The 23,943-nt window shown below is 44.5% G+C and overlaps 1 protein-coding gene across 7 annotated transcripts in view; it reads right to left on the bottom strand.

The window, feature by feature from the left end:
• LOC110489380 (rho family-interacting cell polarization regulator 2) overlaps positions 1 to 23,943 on the bottom strand; it is a 129,171-nt gene that overhangs the window by 24,427 nt on the left and 80,801 nt on the right. For 5 of the 7 annotated variants that reach the window (XM_036970835.1, XM_036970833.1, XM_036970832.1 and 2 more), the window contains exons 3-6: positions 19,461 to 19,610; positions 17,853 to 17,943; positions 9,808 to 9,831; positions 9,448 to 9,501 (exon numbers count right to left, since the gene is read on the bottom strand). In XM_036970835.1, the coding sequence (XP_036826730.1) occupies positions 9,448 to 9,501; positions 9,808 to 9,831; positions 17,853 to 17,943; positions 19,461 to 19,610 (319 nt within the window). The remainder of the gene's footprint in view (positions 1 to 9,447; positions 9,502 to 9,807; positions 9,832 to 17,852; positions 17,944 to 19,460; positions 19,611 to 23,943) is intronic. The other 2 variants (XM_036970834.1, XM_036970838.1) reach the window with 1 other exon arrangement.

Genomic DNA, 23,943 nt, shown 5'->3' with positions numbered 1-23,943 from the left:
ACAGACAGAATAGATGGAGAGTGGGGGGAGGAGAGGAAGACAGAGAGACAGACAGAATAGATGGAGAGTGGGGGGAGGAGAGGAAGACAGAGAGACAGACAGAATAGATGGAGAGTGGGGGGAGGAGAGGAAGACAGAGAGAGAGACAGAATAGATGGAGAGTGGGGGGAGGAGAGGAAGACAGAGAGACAGACAGAATAGATGGAGAGTGGGGGGAGGAGAGGAAGACAGAGAGACAGACAGAATAGATGGAGAGTGGGGGGAGGAGAGGAAGACAGAGAGACAGACAGAATAGATGGAGAGTGGGGGGAGGAGAGGAAGACAGAGACAGACAGAATAGATGGAGAGTGGGGGGAGGAGAGGAAGACAGAGAGACAGACAGAATAGATGGAGAGTGGGGGGAGGAGAGGAAGACAGAGACAGACAGAATAGATGGAGAGTGGGGGGAGGAGAGGAAGACAGCGAGACAGACAGAATAGATGGAGAGTGAGGGGAGGAGAGGAATACAGAGACAGACAGAATAGATGGAGAGTGGGGGGAGGAGAGGAAGACAGAGAGAGACAGAATAGATGGAGAGTGGGGGGAGGAGAGGAAGACAGAGAGAGACAGAATAGATGGAGAGTGAGGGGAGGAGAGGAAGACAGAGAGAGACAATAGATGGAGAGTGGGGGGAGGAGAGGAAGACAGAGAGACAGACAGAATAGATGGAGAGTGGGGGGAGGAGAGGAAGACAGAGAGACAGACAGAATAGATGGAGAGTGGGGGGAGGAGAGGAAGACAGAGAGAGACGGAATAGATGGAGAGTGGGGGGAGGAGAGGAAGACAGAGACAGACAGAATAGATGGAGAGTGAGGGGAGGAGAGGAAGACAGAGAGAGACAGAATAGATGGAGGGTGGGGGGAGGAGACGAAGACAGAGAGAGACAGAATAGATGGAGAGTGGGGGGAGGAGAGGAAGACAGAGAGACAGACAGAATAGATGGAGAGTGGGGGGAGGAGAGGAAGACAGAGAGACAGACAGAATAGATGGAGAGTGGGGGGAGGAGAGGAAGACAGAGAGACAGACAGAATAGATGGAGAGTGAGGGGAGGAGAGGAAGACAGAGAGACAGACAGAATAGATGGAGAGTGGGGGGAGGAGAGGAAGACAGAGAGACAGACAGAATAGATGGAGAGTGAGGGGAGGAGAGGAAGACAGAGAGACAGACAGAATAGATGGAGAGTGGGGGGAGGAGAGGAAGACAGAGAGAGACAGAATAGATGGAGAGTGAGGGGAGGAGAGGAAGACAGAGAGAGACAGAATAGATGGAGAGTGAGGGGAGGAGAGCGTACATGTGTGCGAGAGAGAGAGCCAACTAACATAAGCCAACTCTCTCTCCATCCCTCCCTCTGCCTGTGGTGTGTTATGATAGTGTTTTTATAATGTGATGACTTCGCTACTGTACTGAGACCGTACTGAGACTACCGACACTGTACTCTACTGTAACCGTCTGGCAGGCATAAACAAACACCTGGAGCCAAATCAAAAGGAAACATTCAGGTGTTGCCATGAAGCTCAGTGAGATATTGATGCATAGCAGTCTTTAAGGTTTTCCTTAGGGGAAACAGAGGAGGGAAATGGGCCAATCGCATCCCAACGTCTTGACAATCATAGCAGCCACTGCAGGTGGTGGAGGGGGGAGGAGGACTATAAGCTAGATTCATTTAGCAGGACAATAGCAAGGGTTGATGATGATGATGATGATGTGATAATGTGAGGTTCTGGCAGTTCAGTGGATCTGTCAGGTTTGGATACTAAGAGAGAGAAACCCCACCCTGTCCCAGCATCCCTGATAGCATCATCCACCCGACCCGACCCGACCCGACCCCACCACAACAACCCCACACTACCCTCACTCCCCTACTCCGCCCATCCCTGTCTGTGGAATGTGGTGGGCTATTTATTTGGGTGCAGCGGGAACTGTTCAGCTCGTAAACATACACCTTAACCACAACTATTATTCTCCTCTCTCTGGAAAGAGCTCAGTTAGAGAGAGGAGAAAGGGCTGAGTCAGAGAGAGAGGAGAAAGGGCCGAGTCATACAGAGAGAGGAGAAAGGGCTGAGTCATACAGAGAGAGGAGAAAGGGCTGAGTCATACAGAGAGAGGAGAAAGGGCTGAGTCATACAGAGAGAGGAGAAAGGGCTGAGTCAGAGAGAGAGGAGAAAGGGCTGAGTCAGAGAGAGAGGAGAAAGGGCTGAGTCAGAGAGAGAGGAGAAAGGGCTGAGTCAGAGCGAGAGGAGAAAGGGCTGAGTCAGAGAGAGAGGAGAAAGGGCTGAGTCAGAGAGAGAGGAGAAAGGGCTGAGTCAGAGAGAGAGGAGAAAGGGCTGAGTCATACAGAGGAGAGGGAGAAGAGAAAGAGCTGATTCATATAGAGAGAGAGAGGAGAAAGAGCTGATTCAGTGAGAGAGGAAAAAGGGCTGAGTCAGAGAGAGGAGAAAGGGCTGATTCAGCGAGAGAGGAAAAAGGGCTGAGTCAGAGAGAGAGGAGAAAGGGCTGAGTCAGGGAGAGAGGAGAAAGGGCTGAGTCGTATAGAGAGATGAGAAAGGGCTGAGTCAGAGAGAGAGGAGAAAGGGCTGAATCAGAGAGAGAGGAGAAAGGGCTCAGTGAGGGAGAGAGGAGAAAGGGCGGAGTCAGGGAGAGAGGAGAAAGGGCTGAGTCAGGGAGAGAGGAGAATGGGCTGAGTCATACAGAGAGAGGAGAAAGGGCTGAATCAGAGAGAGAGGAGAAAGGGCGGAGTCAGGGAGAGAGGAGAAAGGGCTGAGTCAGGGAGAGAGGAGAAAGGGCTGAGTCAGAGAGAGAGGAGAAAGGGCTGAGTCAGGGAGAGAGAGGAGAAAAGGCTGAGTCAGGGAGAGAGAGGAGAAAGGGCTGAGAGAGAGGAGAAAGGGCTGAGTCAGAGAGAGAGGAGAAAGGGCTGAGTCAGAGAGAGAGGAGAAAGGGCTGAGTCAGAGAGAGAGGAGAAAGGGCTGAGTCAGAGAGAGAGGAGAAAGGGCTGAGTCAGAGAGAGAGGAGAAAGGGCTGAATCAGAGAGAGAGGAGAAAGGGCTGAGTCAGGGAGAGAGGAGAATTGGCTGAGTCATACAGAGAGAGGAGAATTGGCTGAGTCATACAGAGAGAGGAGAAAGGGCTGAGTCAGAGAGAGAGGAGAAAGGGCTGAGTCAGAGAGAGAGGAGAATGGGCTGAGTCATACAGAGAGGGAGAGGAAAAAGTGCTGAGTCAGAAACAGGAGAAAGGGCTGAGTCAGAGAGAGAGGAGAAAGGGCTGAGTCAGAGAGAGAGGAGAAAGGGCTGAGTCAGAGAGAGAGGAGAAAGGGCTGAGTCAGAGAGAGAGGAGAAAGGGCTGAGTCAGAGAGAGAGGAGAAAGGGCTGAGTCAGAGAGAGAGGAGAAAAGGCTGAGTCAGAGAGAGAGGAGAAAAGGCTGAGTCAGAGAGAGAGGAGAAAGAGCTGAGTCAGAGAGAGAGGAGAAGGGGCTGAGTCAGAGAGAGAGGAGAATGGGCTGAGTCAGAAACAGGAGAAAGGACTGAGTCAGAAACAGGAGAAAGGGCTGAGTCAGAGAGAGGAGAAAGGGCTGAGTCAGAGAGAGAGGAGAAAGGGCTGAGTCAGAGAGAGAGGAGAAAGGGCTGAGTCAGAGAGAGAGGAGAAAGGGCTGAGTCAGAGAGAGAGGAGAAAGGGCTGAGTCAGAGAGAGAGGAGAAAGGGCTGAGTCAGAAACAGGAGAAAGGGCTGAGTCAGAAACAGGAGAAAGGGCTGAGTCAGAAGAGAAAGATCTGATTCAGAGCAATGAGGATTTGAAGATGACTCTGACATTTTGTATCACATGGGGATATTCCTCAGCCTTAAGTGTCCCACTTGCGTCGCCTAATTAGCTAGCTTTTGAGGTGGCACGTTCGGCTAAGAGGATGGTTTGTTTGTGAGGCAGACGTCCTGAGTCCGCGCCAGGTATGGGCCGAATCAGGAGAAAGTGGTACTCGCTAAGCAAGCAGCGTGACATCCTTCACAATTGCTTGTTCTGATATTTCCTTTAAAAAAAGTAATAAAAATGAATATTACTGGACTGTTGGAGCTAAAAACACCTGCAATAACATCTGTAAATCTGTGTACGCGACCAATAAACTTAGATTTTTATCTACTTTCTCCTGAATCATGAGATTTATTCAATCAAAGAGTTTAATTCATTCTAACAATGAAGTCTCCATGTCAATTAACTCTCTATAACAATGTCACATTAAGTTATTTGAGCTATATAAAGTTAAACAATTGCAGAGGGGGAGAGTGCAGTAACCAGACCCTCTGTGCCAACTTTACCCTATAGGATTCAGGTCACCAAGTGGTATCTGATGAATGGGGACTTGGTGGAGTGGGCAGAGACAGACAGACAGCCGCTGGTGTCAGTCAGTCTAAGGTGGGATGCCTGCTGGTGTCAGTCAGTATAAGATGGGATGCCTGCACTGCTGTTGCAGGGGAGAAACAATGACACTGCATTACTCTACTACCATTAGACTCTACTGAACATCTTGGCCATGTTCTGTTATAATCTCCACCCGGCACAGCCAGAAGAGGACTGGCCACCCCACATAGCCTGGTTCCTCTCTAGGTTTCTTCCTAGGTTCCTGCCTTTCTAGGGAGTTTTTCCTAGCCACCGTGCTTCTACACCTGCATTGCTAGCTGTTTGGGGTTTTAGGCTGAGTTTCTGTACAGCACTTTGAGATATCAGCTGATGTACGAAGGGCTATATAAATAAATTTGATTACTACCATTCGACTCCGCTACCATTCGACTCCGCTACCATTCGACTCCGCTACCATTCGACTCCGCTACCATTCGACTCCGCTACCATTCGACTCCGCTACCATTCGACTCCGCTACCATTCGACTCCGCTACCATTCGACTCCGCTACCATTCGACTCCGCTACCATTCGACTGTACTATTCATTCTCCTGACCTAGACCAGACAGAGGAAGGCTAACATAGTATTGGCAGTTCACATGATTTTAGTTTGATTGATTTTCTTTTAAATCTGTGGTAATGTCACTTTAAGGAAGTTCTTTAAGCGTTTTTAAAGTGACAAAGTTTAAAGAGTTCTCAGTGGGAAAGCCTCTCTAGAGATTGTGATAACGTATCACCATCTTTCTGGGCCTGAGGATGTAGCTCTGTGTCACCCTCCTCCCCCCACCCATCACCCCAGGGAATGAAGGACAGGGTGACTGGGCAGGCTTTTCTAAATGGACACTGTAGTGAAAACACTGTGCAACAGCAGCTGAGGGAGGGAGGGAGGGAGGGAGGCAGGCAGGCATGGACACTGTAGTGAAAACACTGTGCGACAGCAGCTGAGGGAGGGAGGGAGGGAGGGAGGGAGGGAGGGAGGGAGGGAGGGAGGGAGGGAGGGAGGGAGGGAGGGAGGGAGGGAGGGATGTTCAGCAGGCACACACACAGCTGGCAATAGAGGGACGAGCTCTATTCACAAGTGTGTCTTTAATCTTCTGTGGCTTTCGTCCTCTTAGGTTTAAAGAGGAACTCACTAAAAGTAGATTTAACCCACAAACAAACACCAAACATCATCAAGAAAGATAGAGGACCCAGAGATGACCAAGAGATGACCCAGAGGATATGTCTTTAACCAACCAACATCCAAACCAAAATATAATTCTAATGTATCACACACACACACACATAAGTTGACCTGCATGTCATGGACTAAGAAAGACTAAAGGAAATCCTCTTACGTTGTGTTTATCATCTGAGTGTGGATCTACTCTTCCTCTCTACATTACACCAGGGACTAGCAGAGATAAGGCCTGCAGCCACGTCATGTAGTACTCCCTGAGGGGAGGGGACGGTCAGAGAACAGGCGGATAGGCCCGGATCCCAAACCATCAGACAGACAACTTCAGGGACCTGAACTACTGATGTTCAGCATCATAGGGAACAGAATTTCACCTAGATAATGTATAATAATATCTATAAAACGCTCAATAAATTATTAGACAACTGCATCTCATGTGCATTGGCATAACCTTCACACATGACATTTTCTCATGAATAATTTCTTATTAAAGACTTTAAAAGTACAATTTCATTTAAAGTGTGACCCTCTACATGCAGTTTATTAATGATAAGCCAACTCCAAGGGAGGAGGGGCTGTGCCAGGCCAAGCTGTCTGAGGTAGCTCGGGGCCATGTGGCACAGACCAGGCTGTCTGAGGTAGCTCGGGGCCATGTGGCACAGGCCTCTGTCTGAGGTAGCTCGGGGCCATGTGGCACAGGCCAGGCTGTCTGAGGTGAGGTAGCTCGGGGCCATGTGGCACAGGCCAGGCTGTCTGAGGTAGCTCGGGGCCATGTGGCACAGGCCAGGCTGTCTGAGGTAGCTCTGGGCCATGTGGCACAGACCAGGCTGTCTGAGGTAGCTCGGGGCCATGTGGCACAGGCCAGGCTGTCTGAGGTAGCTCGGGGCCATGTGGCACAGGCCAGGCTGTCTGAGGTAGCTCGGGGCCATGTGGCACAGGCCTCTGTCTGTGGAGGAGGGGACATGTGTTGGGTGACAGGGGGACGGAGACACCACGACATCAACCTGACCAGTGATGTAGTCCTCACACACACTAACAAATACGGACACAACCATACTGAAAGAGAATAGGAGGTGCCTGGAAGTCCCAGCTTTTCTGGCCTTCAATATCTTGCCCTCATCGCTCTAATGAGGGCTAGGCAGTACCGGTGAGCAGACGCACGCACGCACGCACACACACACACATCTAAGCAAGGCAACATCACAGGGCTGATTCATACCACCTGCTCCCCAATTACACTTATCATCTGCAGACAGGGCAGGCATCACTTTGGACTGCCTGATGTGTTGAAGAAAGGACACAGGGATGGTTGTGCGTCATTCACAGCCAGCGATGGTTTAGTACCTCCTGGTACCAAGGCACCCTGAGGGGGGCCATTCTGTCTCCAACTGGGTAGGTCTTAGTCCAAGAGCAATTACACACACACATGCACACACACGCACGACACCCACGCACACACAGTGACACACACACAGTGACACACACACAGTGGATGTAGATTAAATGATGAGGTAGGCTGTGGATGTAGATTTAATGATGAGGTAGGCTGTGGATGTAGATGTAATGATGAGGTAGGCTGTGGATGTAGATGTAATGATGAGGTAGGCTGTGGATGTAGATTTAATGATGAGGTAGGCTGTGGAAGTAGATTTAAATGATGAGGTAGGCTGTGGATGTAGATTTAATGATGAGGTAGGCTGTGGATGTAGATTAAATGATGAGGTAGGCTGTAGATGTAGATTTAAATGATGAGGTAGGCTGTGGATGTAGATTTAATGATGAGGTAGGCTGTGGATGTAGATTTAAATGATGAGGTAGGCTGTGGATGTAGATTAAATGATGAGGTAGGCTGTGGATGTAGATTTAATGATGAGGTAGGCTGTGGATGTAAATTTAAATGATGAGGTAGGCTGTGGATGTAGATTTAAATGATGAGGTAGGCTGTGGATGTAGATTAAATGATGAGGTAGGCTGTAGATGTAATTCCCTGACATCATCAGTGTTTCATAGGGCAGTCAGTCCGTATGGTGATTCTCCTAGCGGAGTTGTTTACTCACATTGATCTCAGTAGATAGCTATCTGCTGACGGCTGGGCTGGGCTGGGCTTGTGTGTGTGTGCGTGTGTGTCAGCAATCCGCCACCCAGAGCTAGGCATCAGCTGGCTGCCTACGTTAGAACACTCATGCTCCTAGCATGCATTGTCCCTTGTCCAATTAATAATACAATGCTGTCAAATGTTAAAAAAATACAACAAAGTCGTCTTACAAAGTTGGACAAAACTGTATATGAGAAATGTTTGTGTTGTTCTTATTCAGAAAACCCCCCCCAGTATTCTCATAACTTAAAATTTAGTTCATTCATCACTAGCAATGACAATGTGTAATTCTTGTGTAGAAAGCACTTCTTATTAAATTCATACAATTCTCATACAGTTTACCGTTCACAGAGGGCCAAATGATTCATGAATGGAGGAGAACATTGCTAGGTGTAACAATGCTAGGTGTGAGGGACAACAAAACAGCAGAAAATGGTAGCGCTCAACACTAATGAATCACGCAGGCAGCACACCTCGGTTGAAAGGCCTCAGAAACATTACATCATCTGAAATAATGAAAGAAGAGATACCTTCTGCTTTTTCAAAAGTTGGAAGTACACAGAGTTCAAAAACCTTTTTCTGAGTGTGTAGATAGAGGAGTGTGTGTAAAAAGATTTAACGTCACACTATAATTTACTCTTCAGAAACCTTAAAGCCAAAGTCTCTGTTTCCATGGTTACCTTTGGCACAGGAGCTGTTTTTGGTTTGTGTGTTGTGCTGTGGTTGACTGGTGTTCGTCTGGAGGTTGGACACACAGCAGGGCTACTGGAGAGGAACCATAGAAAATCAGACGGTACATGATAGGGATGCCACCCAATCTGGCAACAACAGGGACGCGGCATGGGAAAATTCTACCCAATCTGGCAACAATAGGGACACGGCAGGGGAGAATTCTACCCAATCTGGCAACAATAGGGACACGGCAAGGGAGAAGTCCACCCAATCTGGCAACAATAGGGACACGGCAAGGGAGAATTCTACCCAATCTGGCAACAATAGGGACACGGCAGGGGAGAATTCTACCCAATCTGGCAACAATAGGGACACGGCGAGGGAGAATTCCACCCAATCTGGCAACAATAGGGACACGGCAAGGGAGAATTCTACCCAATCTGGCAACAATAGGGACACGGCAGGGGAGAATTCTACCCAATCTGGCAACAATAGGGACACGGCAAGGGAGAATTCTACCCAATCTGGCAACCGCAAAAGGGAGTACAGCCAGGGGGAGTCAGAGGTGCAGGCCGATTAACATTAAAGGACGTGTGTGTGTGTGTGTGTGTGTGTGTGTGTGTGTGTGTGTGTGTGTGTGTGCTCAAGGCCTTTGCTCTCAGCAAATACATTTGAGACCTCAGAGGTCAAAAGGTCAAACCAGAGTAGTTGACATTAAGGGCGGTGTCCACAACACTGACAATCTATCTACAACACTGGTTGATGGTTGGAGAGTATGGTTCAGCTTTGATGGAAGGGTCCATAGCAACACTCATTAGCTGCTGTTGCTAGTGCGTGGGGAGGCTGGCTGAGCTGTCACGGAGTGTGTTGGCATGTGGGGGTGGCACAGAGGGCACAAAGAGAGGAGGAGGAAAAGTGGACTGGAGAGGGCACAGTTTTAACCCTCTCTGAAGCACTTCATGCTCTCTTAAGGGTCTCAGATGGAAGGGTTTTCACTCAGTATGCTGCCTCACAGATTGGGCTACAGCAGAATCTATCCAAGGCAGTGCAGGAACACAGTCTGCTGTGCTAGTATGGAAATACCTTGCTCATGTGAAACTCCAACCGCCTCATGTACCTCTCGATGGTTTTGATTTGCTGCAGACAGAAATAGAACAAGCTAGAGTTAAAATGTGTTGGTGACAAGAGAAGATATTGTCAGTAAATCACGCATCTACGCCTCTAAACCATGACAGCAGTTAAAACAGAGGGTAACATGATCAAAGAGGTTAGACTTTCAGCTGAGAGGAGACTATGGTACGGTAATCTAATCCCTCCTCTGACTTTACCTGGCAGGGAACTTCATTAAATGTAAACACACACAAACACACACTTCAAAGATCCATCCCATCCCCACTCTGACAGAAAGGTTAGGCAGGCCCTACCCAGGCCCTACTCACTCACCTTGTCAAGGTCATACAGGACTCCCTGGGGGGGAAAACACACGAAAACACACACACACACACACACACACACACACGTTAGTTACTGCACAGTATATGGAGGCACAGCTCACGTCTACACAATTAAATGCAAAGCATATTGCGGTTGTCTGACATCAAAAGGAATATGATTTCTATTAAAACAGCCTCCTCTCATGGAGAAGCTGTCTTCAGTTAGAAGAGCTGAAATGTGTTTGTTCTGTGACTAGCGTAGTAGCTACCAGCTTCAGAACCCAGGTGAGAGGCATCTTATGTGAAATGTCACGATGATGAAACAACACCATTATCATTAACAACATTATCATCAGACTAATTAGAATGAGGAGACATGAGGTTCGCTAGCAGTGTTAATCAACCCAGGCCTCTGGGACTACCGTTTCTCATATCGGATCCCAACACTAGCAGTGTTAATCAACCCAGGCCTCTGGGACTACCGCTTCCCATATCGGATCCCAACACTAGCAGTGTTAATCAACCCAGGCCTCTGGGACTACCGCTTCCCATATCGGATCCCAACACTAGCAGTGTTAATCAACCCAGGCCTCTGGGACTACCGTTTCTCATATCGGATCCCAACACTAGCACATCTGATTCATATAATCAAGGGCTTGATGAATAGTAGACTAGCCAAGGGCTTGATGAATAGTAGACTAGCCAAGGGCTTGATGAAAAGTAGACAAATTCAAGGGCTTGATGAATAGTAAACTAGTCAATGGCTTGATGAATAGTAAACTAGTCAAGGGCTTGATGAATAGTAAACTAGTCAAGGGCTTGATGAATAGTAAACTAGTCAAGGGCTTGATGAATAGTAAACTAGTCAAGGGCTTGATGAATAGTAAACTAGTCAATGGCTTGATGAATAGTAGACTAGTCAAGGGCTTGATGAATAGTAGACTAGTCAAGGGCTTGATGAATAGTAGACTAGTCAAGGGCTTGATGAATAGTAGACTAGTCAAGGGCTTGATGAATAGTAGACTAGTCAAGAGCTTGATGAATAGTAGACTAGTCAAGGGCTTGATGAATAGTAGACTAGTCAAGGGCTTGATGAATAGTAGACTAGTTCAAGAGCTTGATGAATAGTAAACTAGTCAAGGGCTTGATGAATAGTAGACTAGTTCAAGGGCTTGATGAATAGTAAACTAGTCAAGGGCTTGATGAATAGTAGACTAGTCAAGGGCTTGATGAATAGTAAACTAGTCAAGGGCTTGATGAATAGTAAACTAGTCAAGGGCTTGATGAATAGTAGACTAGTTCAAGGGCTTGATGAATAGTAAACTAGTCAATGGCTTGATGAATAGTAAACTAGTCAAGGGCTTGATGAATAGTAAACTAGTCAAGGGCTTGATGAATAGTAGACTAGTCAAGGGCTTGATGAATAGTAAACTAGTCAAGGGCTTGATGAATAGTAGACTAGTTCAAGGGCTTGATGAATAGTAAACTAGTCAATGGCTTGATGAATAGTAAACTAGTCAAGGGCTTGATGAATAGTAGACTAGTCAAGGGCTTGATGAATAGTAAACTAGTCAAGGGCTTGATGAATAGTAGACTAGTTCAAGGGCTTGATGAATAGTAAACTAGTCAATGGCTTGATGAATAGTAAACTAGTCAAGGGCTTGATGAATAGTAAACTAGTCAAGGGCTTGATGAATAGTAAACTAGTCAAGGGCTTGATGAATAGTAGACTAGTCAAGGGCTTGATGAATAGTAAACTAGTCAAGGGCTTGATGAATAGTAAACTAGTCAATGGCTTGATGAATAGTAAACTAGTCAAGGGCTTGATGAATAGTAAACTAGTCAATGGCTTGATGAATAGTAGACTAGTTCAAGGGCTTGATGAATAGTAAACTAGTCAAGGGCTTGATGAATAGTAAACTAGTCAAGGGCTTGATGAATAGTAAACTAGTCAATGGCTTGATGAATAGTAGACTAGTCAAGGGCTTGATGAATAGTAAACTAGTCAAGGGCTTGATGAATAGTAAACTAGTCAATGGCTTGATGAATAGTAGACTAGTTCAAGGGCTTGATGAATAGTAAACTAGTCAAGGGCTTGATGAATAGTAGACTAGTCAAGGGCTTGATGAATAGTAGACTAGTTCAAGGGCTTGATGAATAGTAAACTAGTCAAGGGCTTGATGAATAGTAAACTAGTCAAGGGCTTGATGAATAGTAGACTAGTCAAGGGCTTGATGAATAGTAAACTAGTCAAGGGCTTGATGAATAGTAAACTAGTCAAGGGCTTGATGAATAGTAGACTAGTTCAAGGGCTTGATGAATAGTAGACTAGTCAAGGGCTTGATGAATAGTAGACTAGTTCAAGGGCTTGATGAATAGTAAACTAGTCAAGGGCTTGATGAATAGTAAACTAGTCAAGGGCTTGATGAATAGTAAACTAGTCAAGGGCTTGATGAATAGTAGACTAGTCAAGGGCTTGATGAATAGTAGACTAGTCAAGGGCTTGATGAATAGTAAACTAGTCAAGGGCTTGATGAATAGTAAACTAGTCAAGAGCTTGATGAATAGTAGACTAGTCAAGGGCTTGATGAATAGTAGACTAGTCAAGGGCTTGATGAATAGTAGACTAGTCAAGGGCTTGATGAATAGTAGACTAGTCAAGGGCTAGTTGAATAGAAGACTAGTTCAAGGGCTTGATTAACAGTAGACTAGTCAAGGGCTTGATGAATAGTAGACTATTTCAAGGGCTTGATGAATAGTAGACTAGTCAAGGGCTTGATGAATAGTAGACTAGTCAAGGGCTAGTTGAATAGTAGACTAGTCAAGGGCTTGATGAATAGTAGACTAGTCAAGGGCTAGTTGAATAGTAGACTATTTCAAGGGCTTGATGAATAGTAGACTAGTCAAGGGCTTGATGAATAGTAGACTAGTCAAGGGCTTGATGAATAGTAGACTAGTCAAGGGCTTGATGAATAGTAGACTAGTCAAGGGCTTGATGAATAGTAGACTAGTCAAGGGCTTGATGAATAGTAAACTAGTCAAGGGCTTGATGAATAGTAAACTAGTCAAGGGCTTGATGAATAGTAGACTAGTCAAGGGCTTGATGAATAGTAAACTAGTCAAGGGCTTGATGAATAGTAGACTAGTTCAAGGGCTTGATGAATAGTAAACTAGTCAATGGCTTGATGAATAGTAAACTAGTCAAGGGCTTGATGAATAGTAGACTAGTCAAGGGCTTGATGAATAGTAAACTAGTCAAGGGCTTGATGAATAGTAGACTAGTTCAAGGGCTTGATGAATAGTAAACTAGTCAATGGCTTGATGAATAGTAAACTAGTCAAGGGCTTGATGAATAGTAAACTAGTCAAGGGCTTGATGAATAGTAAACTAGTCAAGGGCTTGATGAATAGTAGACTAGTCAAGGGCTTGATGAATAGTAAACTAGTCAAGGGCTTGATGAATAGTAAACTAGTCAATGGCTTGATGAATAGTAAACTAGTCAAGGGCTTGATGAATAGTAAACTAGTCAAGGGCTTGATGAATAGTAAACTAGTCAATGGCTTGATGAATAGTAGACTAGTTCAAGGGCTTGATGAATAGTAAACTAGTCAAGGGCTTGATGAATAGTAAACTAGTCAAGGGCTTGATGAATAGTAAACTAGTCAATGGCTTGATGAATAGTAGACTAGTCAAGGGCTTGATGAATAGTAAACTAGTCAAGGGCTTGATGAATAGTAAACTAGTCAATGGCTTGATGAATAGTAGACTAGTTCAAGGGCTTGATGAATAGTAGACTAGTCAAGGGCTTGATGAATAGTAGACTAGTCAAGGGCTTGATGAATAGTAGACTAGTCAAGGGCTAGTTGAATAGAAGACTAGTTCAAGGGCTTGATGAATAGTAGACTAGTCAAGGGCTTGATGAATAGTAGACTAGTCAAGGGCTTGATGAATAGTAGACTAGTCAAGGGCTAGTTGAATAGAAGACTAGTTCAAGGGCTTGATTAACAGTAGACTAGTCAAGGGCTTGATGAATAGTAGACTATTTCAAGGGCTTGATGAATAGTAGACTAGTCAAGGGCTTGATGAATAGTAGACTAGTCAATGGATTGATGAATAGTAGACTAGTTCAAGGGCTTGATGAATAGTAGACTAGTCAAGGGCTTGATGAATAGTAAACTAGTCAAGGGCTTGATGAATAGTAGACTAGTCAAGGGCTAGTTGAATAGAAGACTAGTTCAAGGGCTTGATTAACAGTAGACTAGTCAAGGGCTTGATGAATAGTAGACTATTTCAAGGGCTTGATGAATAGTAGACTAGTCAAGGGCTTGATGAATAGTAGACTAGTCAAGGGCTAGTTGAATAGAAGACTAGTTCAAGGGCTTGATTAACAGTAGACTAGTCAAGGGCTTGATGAATAGTAGACTAGTCAAGGGCTTGATGAATAGTAGACTAGTCAATGGATTGATGAATAGTAGACTAGTTCAAGGGCTTGATGAATAGTAGACTAGTCAAGGGCTTGATGAATAGTAAACTAGTCAAGGGCTTGATGAATAGTAGACTAGTCAAGGGCTAGTTGAATAGAAGACTAGTTCAAGGGCTTGATTAACAGTAGACTAGTCAAGGGCTTGATGAATAGTAGACTATTTCAAGGGCTTGATGAATAGTAGACTAGTCAAGGGCTTGATGAATAGTAGACTAGTCAAGGGCTTGATGAATAGTAGACTAGTCAAGGGCTTGATGAATAGTAGACTAATCAAGGGCTTGATGAATAGTAGACTAGTCAAGGGCTAGTTGAATAGTAGACTATTTCAAGGGCTTGATGAATAGTAGACTAGTCAAGGGCTTGATGAATAGTAGACTAGTCAAGGGCTTGATGAATAGTAGACTAGTCAAGGGCTTGATGAATAGTAGACTAGTCAAGGGCTTGATGAATAGTAGACTAGTCAATGGATTGATGAATAGTAGACTAGTTCAAGGGCTTGATTAACAGTAGACTAGTCAAGGGCTTGATGAATAGTAGACTAGTCAAGGGCTTGATGAATAGTAGACTAGTCAATGGATTGATGAATAGTAGACTATTTCAAGGGCTTGATGAATAGTAGACTAGTCAAGGGCTTGATGAATAGTAGACTAGTCAAGGGCTTGATGAATAGTAGACTAGTCAAGGGCTTGATGAATAGTAGACTAGTCAAGGGCTAGTTGAATAGAAGACTAGTTCAAGGGCTTGATTAACAGTAGACTAGTCAAGGGCTTGATGAATAGTAGACTATTTCAAGGGCTTGATGAATAGTAGACTAGTCAATGGATTGATGAATAGTAGACTAGTTCAAGGGCTTGATGAATAGTAGACTAGTTCAAGGGCTTGATGAATAGTAGACTAGTCAAGGGCTTGATGAATAGTAAACTAGTCAAGGGCTTGATGAATAGTAGACTAGTCAAGGGCTAGTTGAATAGAAGACTAGTTCAAGGGTTTGATTAACAGTAGACTAGTCAAGGGCTTGATGAATAGTAGACTATTTCAAGGGCTTGATGAATAGTAGACTAGTCAAGGGCTTGATGAATAGTAGACTAGTCAAGGGCTAGTTGAATAGAAGACTAGTTCAAGGGCTTGATTAACAGTAGACTAGTCAAGGGCTTGATGAATAGTAGACTATTTCAAGGGCTTGATGAATAGTAGACTAGTCAAGGGCTTGATGAATAGTAGACTAGTCAATGGATTGATGAATAGTAGACTAGTTCAAGGGCTTGATGAATAGTAGACTAGTCAAGGGCTTGATGAATAGTAAACTAGTCAAGGGCTTGATGAATAGTAGACTAGTCAAGGGCTAGTTGAATAGAAGACTAGTTCAAGGGCTTGATTAACAGTAGACTAGTCAAGGGCTTGATGAATAGTAGACTATTTCAAGGGCTTGATGAATAGTAGACTAGTCAAGGGCTTGATGAATAGTAGACTAGTCAAGGGCTTGATGAATAGTAGACTAGTAAAGGGCTTGATGAATAGTAGACTAATCAAGGGCTTGATGAATAGTAGACTAGTCAAGGGCTAGTTGAATAGTAGACTATTTCAAGGGCTTGATGAATAGTAGACTAGTCAAGGGCTTGATGAATAGTAGACTAGTCAAGGGCTTGATGAATAGTAGACTAGTCAAGGGCTTGATGAATAGTAGACTAGTCAAGGGCTTGATGAATAGTAGACTAGTCAATGGATTGATGAATAGTAGACTAGTTCAAGGGCTTGATTAACAGTAGACTAGTCAAGGGCTTGATGAATAGTAGACTAGTCAAGGGCTTGATGAATAGTAGACTAGTCAATGGATTGATGAATAGTAGACTATTTCAAGGGCTTGATGAATAGTAGACTAGTCAAGGGCTTGATGAATAGTAGACTAGTCAAGGGCTTGATGAATAGTAGACTAGTCAAGGGCTTGATGAATAGTAGACTAGTCAAGGGCTTGATGAATAGTAGACTAGTCAAGGGCTTGATGAATAGTAGACTAGTCAAGGGCTTGATGAATAGTAGACTAGTCAAGGGCTTGATGAATAGTAGACTAGTTCAAGGGCTTGATGAATAGTAGACTAGTCAAGAGCTTGATGAATAGTAGACTAGTCAAGGGCTTGATGAATAGTAGACTAGTTCAAGGGCTTGATGAATAGTAGACTAGTCAAGAGCTTGATGAATAGTAGACTAGTTCAAGGGCTTGATTAACAGTAGACTAGTCAAGGGCTTGATGAATAGTAGACTATTTCAAGGGCTTGATGAATAGTAGACTAGTCAAGGGCTTGATGAATAGTAGACTAGTCAAGGGCTTGATGAATAGTAGACTAGTCAAGGGCTTGATGAATAGTAGACTAGTCAAGGGCTTGATGAATAGTAGACTAGTCAAGGGCTAGTTGAATAGTAGACTATTTCAAGGGCTTGATGAATAGTAGACTAGTCAAGGGCTTGATGAATAGTAGACTAGTCAAGGGCTTGATGAATAGTAGACTAGTTCAAGGGCTTGATTAACAGTAGACTAGTCAAGAGCTTGATGAATAGTAGACTAGTCAAGGGCTTGATGAATAGTAGACTAGTCAAGGGCTTGATGAATAGTAGACTAGTTCAAGGGCTTGATGAATAGTAGACTAGTCAAGGGCTTGATGAATAGTAGACTAGTCAAGGGCTTGATGAATAGTAGACTAGTCAAGGGCTTGATGAATAGTAGACTAGTCAAGGGCTTGATGAATAGTAGACTAGTCAAGGGCTAGTTGAATAGAAGACTAGTCAATGGCTTGATGAATAGTAGACTAGTCAAGGGCTAGTTGAATAGTAGACTAGTCAAGGGCTAGTTGAATAGAAGACTAGTCAAGGGCTTGATGAATAGTAGACTAGTCATGGGCTTGATGAATAGTAGACTAGTCAATGGCTTGATGAATAGTAGACTAGTCAAGGGCTAGTTGAATAGAAGACTAGTCAAGAGCTTGATGAATAGTAGACTAGCTTAATCAGATGTGCTAGCGGTTGGATAGATCCAACATGTGAAATGACATGACCCTGAGGACTGGGTTGAGAACCACTATGCTACATAGGAGTGTATAGGACAGGGTTCCCCAACTGGCGGCTCGCGGGTCTTTTTATTTTGTCCCCAAGTTTTATGAGTCCCCCTCAAAACAAAAGTTGTTTTATTTGTATTTAGTTTTTCATTGTTGGACATAAAAGACTGATAAAACCCCAGCAAATCAGCTCCAAATTATTTAAATTTTGTAAATCTGTCCCAAGCTATTCCCACGCATAACAGATACAAATAAAACATGCACAACGCATATAACATAATATGTGATATAAACAAGGTTTGAAATTATTATGTTTTAGTCAAATATTATATCTGTCTGGGCTTTGTGCGGTCAATTTGCAGTCTACAAATGACTTGTAATTACGCTCCTGCCCCCTGACCATCTTCTCAAGAGAAAAAAACAGCCCGTGGCTGAATCTAGATGATGATCCCTGGTGTAGGGTCTATGATGTATTTAGGATTGACATATACTACAGTTAGTGTTGTTGATGACATCCTGTCTCACATCCTGTCTCACCAGTCTGGAGTTCCTCTTCATGTCCTTCATCAGAGAGGTGAGTTTGTCCAGCCCTGTCTGGTGCACCTCCAGATACTCACTGAGGGAGAGAAAGGGGAGAGAGGGATGGAGGGGGGGAAGGGGGGGGGGGGTAGAGGGGAGGGAGAGAGTGGGAGGAGGGAGATATGGGAGGGGGAGGGAGAGAGAGAGAGGGGGAAGGAGAAGGGGAGAGGGGAAGAGAGGGAGAGAGACAAAAGAAAAGGGAGGAGGAGGGAGGGAGGGAGGAGGAAGGGAGAGGAGAAGAGGAGGGAGGGGCAAGGGAGGGAGAAAGGGAGAGGAGGTGGAAGAGCTATCAATACAGACATGTCACCAACATTATCATATGGGCCATCTGTGTGTGTGTGTGCGTGTGTGTGTGTGTGTGTGTGTGTGTGTGTGTGTGTGTGTGTGTTGTGTGTGTGTGTCCAAGGGATGGAAACTATGTGAGAGGCGAGGCAGCATGTTTGAGTGATGAGAGGGGGAGGGAAAGAGAATGTGTGTATTAGCAACAGCTTCTATCTCCAAGCCATTGGACTGCTGAACAGTTCATCAAATGGCTACCCGGAAACTGTTTTACGCTGCTGCTAATCTTCGTTTATCTATGCATAGTCACTTTACCCCTACCTACATGAACATATTATCTCAAGTACCTTAACTCACCAGTACCACCTGTATATAGCCTCGTTATTGTTATTTTATTGGGTTACTTTTTTTATTTGAGTTTATTTAGTAAATATTTTCATAAAACCGCATTTTTGGTGAAGGGCTTGTAAGTAAGCATTTCACAGTAAGGTCTACCTACACCTGTGACAAATACAATGATTTGATTTGAAAAGAGGGAGAGGAGAAATAGGGGTGTCAGTGGTATGTGTGTGTGTGTGTGTGTGTGTGTGTGTGTGTGTGTTAGGGCTGGGAAGTGTTAGGGCTGGCAATTGCCAGGAAACTCACGATACGATGTCATCACTATACTTAGGTGACAATTTTTTATAACCTTGTTTTAACTAGGCAAGCCAGTGAAGAACAAATTCTTATTTTCAATGACGGCCTACCCCGGACAAACCCTCCCCTAACCCAGACGACGCTGTGCCAATTGTGCGCTGCCCAATGGGACTCCCAATCACGGCCGGTTGTGATACAGCCCTGGATCGAATCCGGGTCTGTAGTGAAGCCTCTAGCACTGCAATGCAGTACCTTAGACCGCTGTGCCACTCAGTCCCCCAGATACAATAGGCATTGCAATTCTCACTATTCTCCCAAATCTATATGTTGTGACTCGATACTGGGATTTATTGCATTTCGATGTTCCAAACATATTGCTCACCATACTATATGTCTAATGCCGAGGGACCAGAGAGCCATGGAAATAAAAGTGCCTAAAACAAATTGGCTCCCTATTTAAAAAGATGGAGAACAAGCTATGAAGGAAAAATACTAGAGTTTTGGTGCAGGTACAGCCAACTAATGCAAAATAATATTGTGATATTGTTAAAATTCTTATGATATATCATCCAAAAATACTATCCCAATATGTAAATGTTTTTATTTTTTCTGTCTGTGTGTGTGTGTGTGTGTGCTTACTCCAAGCCTTGTTTAAGGGCCCCATACACCTCCTCCACCCTCTCGGGCTGGGGCTCCCTGGAGCCGCTGCTGGCCTTGTGCCCTGACAGATGGGGCTTCTTGGGCGTGGGTTTCTTCTGCACTGCGGAGTTCCCCATGAACGAGTTACACCTGGACACACACACAGAAACAAACTAAATTGGACGGTTTTCTTTGGGTCCTCAACAAAAGAAATAGTCACAAAGGAGGTCTTTTTTTTTTAAAGTCAATACAGCCATTTTGACTACTCACTCCATATGAGTCATGCAGTTGTCTTTTCATAACAGGATACAGAAAAAGCACACACACACACACACACACAGCCTAGCGACAGCCCAATCGCCTAGCGACAGCCCTCACGGCAACCTGGTCCCAGTATAGTAGGCGGAGGAATAGGAACCTTTTCATTTTTATTTATTTATTTCACCTTTATTTAACCAGGTAGGTCAGTGGAGAACACCGTTATTTAACCAGGTAGGTCAGTGGAGAATAAGTTCTCATTTACAACTGCGACCTGGGCAAGATAAAGCAAAGCAGTGCGACAAAAACAACAACACAGAGTTACACATAAACAAACGTACAGTCAATAACACAGTAGAATAAAAATCTATGTACAGTGTGTGCAAATGTAGAAGAGTAGGGAGGTAAAGCAATAAATAGGCCATAGAGGTGAAATAATTACAATTTAGCATTAAACACTGGAGTGATAGTTGTGCAGATGATGATGTGCAAGTAGATACTGGGGTGCAAAAGAGCAAGAGGATAAGTAACAATATGGGGATGAGGTAGTCGGGTGGGCTATTTACAGATGGGCTATGTACAGGTACAGTGATGGGTAAGCTGCTCTGACAGCTGATGCTTAAAGTTAGAGAGGCAGATAAGAATCCAGCTTCGGTGATTTTTGCAATTCGTTCCAGTCATTGGCAGCAGAGAACTGGAAGGAAAGGCGGCCAAAGGAAGTGTTGGTTTTGGGGGTGACCCATGAAATATACCTGCTGGAGCGGGTTCTACGGGTGGGTGTTGCTATGGTGACCAGTGAGCTGAGATAAGGCGGGGCTTTAGCTAGCATAGACTTATAGATTAATTGTACTGGGGTCAGGGGTTAGACTTCTTCAGAAGTCTACTAACTGCTCTATTGGCAATGTGTGACATTCACATACTCTTTATACTATTATCTACCCTACAGTGATGGAACTGGTGTGAATGAATGAGGTCCTCATGATTGACTCTTAAATCTCTAAGATTATGAACAAATCATGAGACAGGTTCATATTTATACACACTAGGTTTCCAATGCAAGTGCATCTCTGTGTTTCGCTACTAATTGTATATAATGAAGTTGGGTCAAGAGCTTCAACAACTAGTGTGTGATGGTGTGTAGTGTAGATTACAGGAACACAGCAGTGGTATCTTCATAATGAGAAACACAGTGACTTCAGGAAGCGTTCACACCACTTGACTTTTTACACATCTTGTTGTGTTACAGACCGAGTTAAAACTTGATTCAGTTGAGATTGTGTCACTGATCTATACACAGCATCCCATAATGTCAAAGTGGAATTTTGTTTGTAGATATATAAATGTTTTATGAATAAATAAAAATGAAGCTGAAATGTCTTGAGTCAATAAGTATTCAACTCCTTTGTTATGCCAAGCTTAAATAACTTCAGGAGCAAAAATGTGCTTAAACAAATTGCATAAAACGTTGGATGGACTTATTCCGTGTTCAAAAATAGTGGTTGACATGATTTTTGAATGACAATCCCATCTCTGTACCCAACACATACAAATATCTGTAAGGTCCCTCAATCGAGTAGTGAATTTCAAGCATAGATTCAACCACAAAGTCCAGGGAGGTTTTCCAATGCCTCGCAAAGAAGGGCACCTATTGGGTAAAAAAAAAGCAGATATCGAATATCCCTTTGAGCATGGTGAAGTTATGAATTACACTTTGGATGGTGTATCAATACACCCAGTCACTACAAAGATACAGGCGTCCTTCTTAACTCAGTTGCCGGAGAGGAAGAAACTGCTCAAGGATTTCGCCATGAAGCTGATGGTGATTTTATCACAGTTACAGTGTTTAATGGTTGCGATGTGAGAAAACTGAGGATGGACCAACCACATTGTAGTTACTCCACAATACTAACCTAAATGACAGAGTGAAAGGAAGGAAGACTGTGCAGAATAAAAGTATTCTAAAACATGCAACCAGTTTGAAACAAGGCACTAAAGTAATACTGCAAAACCATTTGCAAAGAAAATAACTTTTTGTCCTGAATACAGAGTGTTATGTTTGGGGCAAATCCAACACAACATATGACGGAGTACCACTCTTCATATTTTCAAGCATGGTGGTGGTTTCATCATGTTATTGGAATGCTTGTCATTGGCTAGGGAGTTTTTTTAGTATAAAAATAAATCGGAACAGGGCCTCTCGAGTGGCACAGCAGTCTAAAGCACTGGATCGCAGTGCTAGAGGCATCACTACAGACCAGGGTTCGATCCCAGGGTGTGTTACAACCAGCTGTGACCGGGAGACCCATGAAGCGGCACACAATTGGCTCAGCGTCATCCGGGTTAGAGGAGGGTTTGTCCGGACGGGATTTCCTTGCGCTCTAGCGACTCCTTGTGGCGGGTAGGGCGCATGCACACTGACACGGTCGCCAGCTGTATGGTGTTTCCTCCAACATATAGGTGTGGCTGGCTTCCAGGTTAAGTGAGCAGTGTGTCAAGAAGTAGTGCGGCTTGGCGGGGTCGTGCTTCGGAGGATGCACGGCTCTCGACTTTCACCTCTCCCGAGTCCATACGGGAGTTGCAGCGATGGGACAAGACTGACACTACTAATTGGATATCATTAAATTGGGGAGAAAAAGAGGTAAGTACAAAAAAATGTAACTGAATACAGCTATAATCACAGGCAAAATCCTAGAGGAAAACCTGGTTCAGTCTGCTTTCAACAGACACTGGGGAACAAATTCACCTTTCAGCAGGACAATAACCTGAAAAACAAAGCCAAAGCTACACTGGAGCTGCTTACCAAGGCGACATTGAATGTTCCTGAGTGGCGTTGTTACAGTTTTGACTTAAATTGTCTTGAAAATCTGTGGCAAGATTTGAAAATGGCTGTCTAGCCATAATCAACAACCACCTTGACAGAGCTTGAAGAATTTAAAAAATAATAATGGCCAAATAAAAAGTTTAAAAATCAGTAAATTCATTAGGCCCTAATCTATGGATTTCACATGACTGGGCAGGGGTGCAGCCATGGGTGGGCCTGGGAAGGCATAGCCACACCCACTTGCGAGCCATGCCCAAGGCCAGCCGATCAGTTTTTCCCCACAAAGGGGCTTTATTACAGACATAAATACTCATCAGTTTCATCAGCTGTCCTGGTGCCTGGTCTCATGATGATCCCGCAGGCTCCCGGGTGACGCAGGGTCTAAGGCACTGCATCTCAGTGCTTGAGGCGTCACTACAGACACCCTGATTCGAATCCAGGCTGTATCACATCCGGCCACCATAGGGTGGCGCACAAGTGGCCCAGCGTCGTCCTGGTTTGGCCGGGGTAGGCAATCATTGTAAATAAGAATGTGTTCTTAACTGACTTGCCTAGTTAAATAAAAGGTTCAATAAATATCAAATAAAAGCAGGATGTCCTGGGCGTGGTCTGCGGTTGTGAGGCCAGTTGGATGTACTGCCAAATTCTCTCAAAGAACATTGGAAGCAGCATACGGTAGAGAAGTGAACATTAAAATCTCTGTCAACAGCTCTGGTCGACATTCCTGCAGTCAAATCAAATCAAAGTTTATTTGTCACATGCGCCGAATGCAACCTTACAGTGAAATGCTTACTTACAGGTTCTAACCAAAGGTGCAAAAAAAGGTATTAGGTGAACAATATGTAAGCAAAGAAATAAAACAACCGTAAAAAGACAGGCTATATACAGTAGCGAGGCTATAAAAGTAGTGAGGTTAAAGTGACTATGCATATAAGATAAACAGAGAGTAGCAGCAGAGTAAAAGAGGGGTTGGGGGGGAACACAATGCAAATAGTCCGGGTAACCATTTGGCTACCTGTTCTGGAGTCTTAAGGCTTGGGGGTAAAAACTGTTGACAAGCCTTTTTATCCTAGACTTGGCACTCCGGTACCGCTTGCCATGCGGTAGTAGAGAGAACAGTCTATGACTGGGGTGGCTGGGGTCTTTGACAATTTTTAGGGCCTTCCTCTGACACCGCCTGGTGTAGAGGTCCTGCATGGCAGGCAGCTTAGCCCCAGTGATGTACTTGGCCGTACACGCTACCCTCTGTAGTGCCTTGAGGTCAGAGGCAGCGCAATTGTCGTACCAGGCAGTGATGCAACCATGCTCTCGATGTTGCAGCTGTCAAACCTTTTGAGGATCTCAGGACCCATGCCAAATCTTTTTAGTTTCCTGAGGGGGAATAGGTTTTGTCGTACCCTGTTC

The sequence above is a fragment of the Oncorhynchus mykiss genome, chromosome 32, assembly GCF_013265735.2.
Source record: "Oncorhynchus mykiss isolate Arlee chromosome 32, USDA_OmykA_1.1, whole genome shotgun sequence".
In the NCBI taxonomy this organism is placed as follows: Eukaryota; Metazoa; Chordata; class Actinopteri; order Salmoniformes; family Salmonidae; genus Oncorhynchus; species Oncorhynchus mykiss.
Note: the sequence above shows the minus strand (reverse complement) of the source record. Positions and strands in the feature narration are given on the sequence as shown.